The following is a 2,500-nucleotide window of genomic DNA, read 5'->3' on the forward strand; positions in this document are numbered from 1 at the left end:
TTCTTCGGTTATTTTTCTTGTTATTTTTTTTATGTCTCTCTACGTGTCGTATATATTTACGTGTTTAGATAATCTTAATTGAGAAAATTTATTCTTCTCCTGTCGCTTTGTATTTCTCGTCACCTGTTCCTCCGGGTTTCTGGTTCTTCTTTTTCTTTCTTTCGTCTTTCCTTCTTCTTCCTCGTTGGCCTTCTAGAGCTCTCTTCTTACCCTGCATCATTCTTCTCTTTGTTCTTTTCCTCTGCCTCCTTTCGCCCTCTTCCTCTTCCTCTTCGTTTCCAAGGTTTCTATCTATCTTCCTCGTCCCTCTCATACTCTCTCTTTTTTCCATTTCTTCCTCCCCTTCCTTCGTTCACCTTATTCTCTTCATCATCATCATCTTCTTCTTCATCTTCTTCTTTTTCTACTTCTTTATTCTTCTCCTCCATCTCCTTCATCTCCTTTACCACCACCTCCACCACCACCTCCTCCTCCACCTCCTCCTCCTCCACCTCCACCTCCTCCTCCTCCTCCTCCTCCTCCTCCTCCTCCTCCACATCCTCCTCCATTTCCTCCTCCACCTCCTCCTCCTCCTCCTCCTCCTCCACCTCCTCCTTCTCCTCCTCCTCCCCTTCCTCCTCCTCTCCTGCCTCCTCCTCCCCTGCCCCCTCCTCTCCAGCCTCCTCCCCTTCCTCCTCCTCCCTTTCCTCCTCCTCCCCTTCCTCCTCCTCCTCCATTAGCCAATGGTCAAAACACCTCTCCACAAATAGTTTTTTTCGGAGCTTATTGAATATCCTGTTTTGTCTCTGAATGTCGCAGGAATAAATCCATTTTTATATACTTATTTTCTTTTTTTTATAAACTTACAAACACGTAAACAAAATGGTTAAGTATCTTAACATCACTGTATGTATATGTGCAGTCTTGTGTGTTTGTCTTTTGTTTGCTTACATTTATCTATACGTAAGTTGGCCACTTAAATAAGCAATTCCCGGTGATTACGTGTAATAAACAAGACAGTAATCAATTCATCACCTCAAGTATCCATGTAAACTTATGTATAAACACACACGAACCTAGTCAGAAATCGCATTCAACTCATGTAGAGTCGATGATACAACAAGAATACAGATATACTTTGTATCAGGTACATGAATACACAGGCGTTCGGCGGACGGACGAACTGAATATCACATATAACGCACTTACATACTTACATGTATAAACGGGCGTATGTATACTCGCAGTAATAGATATAGACACAACCATACAAACATAAATGAAAGGCAAAGAGATGCACAAACACACCCAGACACACACAGACACACACACAGACACACACAGACACACACACAGACACACACACACACACACACACACACACACACACACACACACACACACACACACACACACATACCCCCTCCACACACACACACTTATCCCCCCCCACACACACACACACTTTCACACACACACACACACACACACACACACACACACACACACACACACTTACCCCTGACCCTCTCCCTCCCCCAAACACGAGATCAATCCAGGCAACAAAATCTGCCGACGTCTGGACCGCAGCCTCAGCCTCCGCAGACGAGAACTGACACCCCGCCCCACTCCCTCCCTCCCTACCTGACACCCTCTCCATTATCTGACGCTCAACCCTATCTGACACCATTTACCCGACACGTTCTTGCTTTACCTGACGGTGCCTTAGAACTGACACACTCTTCTTATCTGGTGATCTCTAATTCTCTCCCCTACCTAACAGTCTCCTACCTGACACTCCCATACGCAACTCCCCCCCCCCCCACCTCATCTCTCTAACAATACCCCTATCCCGCCAACCTAACAGCCTCCCTTAATTGACACCCCCCTAACCTAACACCCCTCCTACCTAACACCCCTCCCAACCTGACACCCCCATACCTAACACCCCCTTACCTGACATCCACCCTACCTAACACCCCCCCTACCCGACGCCCCTGGACAGTCCTTACCCAACAACCCCCATAACCTAACACCCCCCTAACCTAAAACCCCCCTAACCCAACAACCCCCCTAACCTAACACCCCTCCTAACCTTACACCCATATACCCAGCAACCCCCCTAACCTAACACCCCATAACCTAACACCACCCTAACCCAACACCCCCCCTAACCTAACACCCCCCCTAACCTAACACCCCCTCCCACCTAACACCCCCCCTACCCGACGCCCCTGGACAATCCCTGCGTTGGCCGGCCCGAAGACTGAACAGGTGGTGCCGGGATGACCACTGCGACCTTATTAGGACTTACAAGGTACCTTCCTCGTTGTGCTGGGAGAGCGAGGAGAACCAGAGAAGAAGGAGGAGGAAGAGGAGGTGGAGGAGGTAGAGGAGGAGAACCAGAGGAGGTGGAGGAGGTAGAGGAGGAGAACCAGAGGAGGAGGAGGAGGAGGAGGAGGAAGAGAATGAGGAGGTGGAGGAGGAAGACGTGGTGGTGGTGGTAAAAAGGGAGGAGGGG

The 2,500-nt window shown here is 49.0% G+C and overlaps 2 protein-coding genes across 2 annotated transcripts in view; one reads left to right on the top strand and one right to left on the bottom strand.

The window, feature by feature from the left end:
- LOC122260793 (uncharacterized) overlaps positions 1-2,500 on the bottom strand; it is a 78,782-nt gene that overhangs the window by 54,209 nt on the left and 22,073 nt on the right. The window lies entirely within an intron of this gene.
- The window catches only part of LOC147468606 (uncharacterized), a gene marked incomplete at its 5' end in the record, with an annotated part of 14,663 nt that overhangs the window by 4,954 nt on the left and 7,209 nt on the right, over positions 1-2,500 (top strand). The window contains one exon of the mRNA XM_086552457.1: positions 84-565. Coding sequence (XP_086408583.1) covers positions 84-565 — 482 coding nt within the window. The remainder of the gene's footprint in view (positions 1-83; positions 566-2,500) is intronic.

This window comes from Penaeus japonicus, unplaced genomic scaffold, assembly GCF_977035675.1.
Source record: "Penaeus japonicus unplaced genomic scaffold, GWHDUDI00000001_assembly GWHDUDI00000027, whole genome shotgun sequence".
Classification (NCBI taxonomy): domain Eukaryota; kingdom Metazoa; phylum Arthropoda; class Malacostraca; order Decapoda; family Penaeidae; genus Penaeus; species Penaeus japonicus.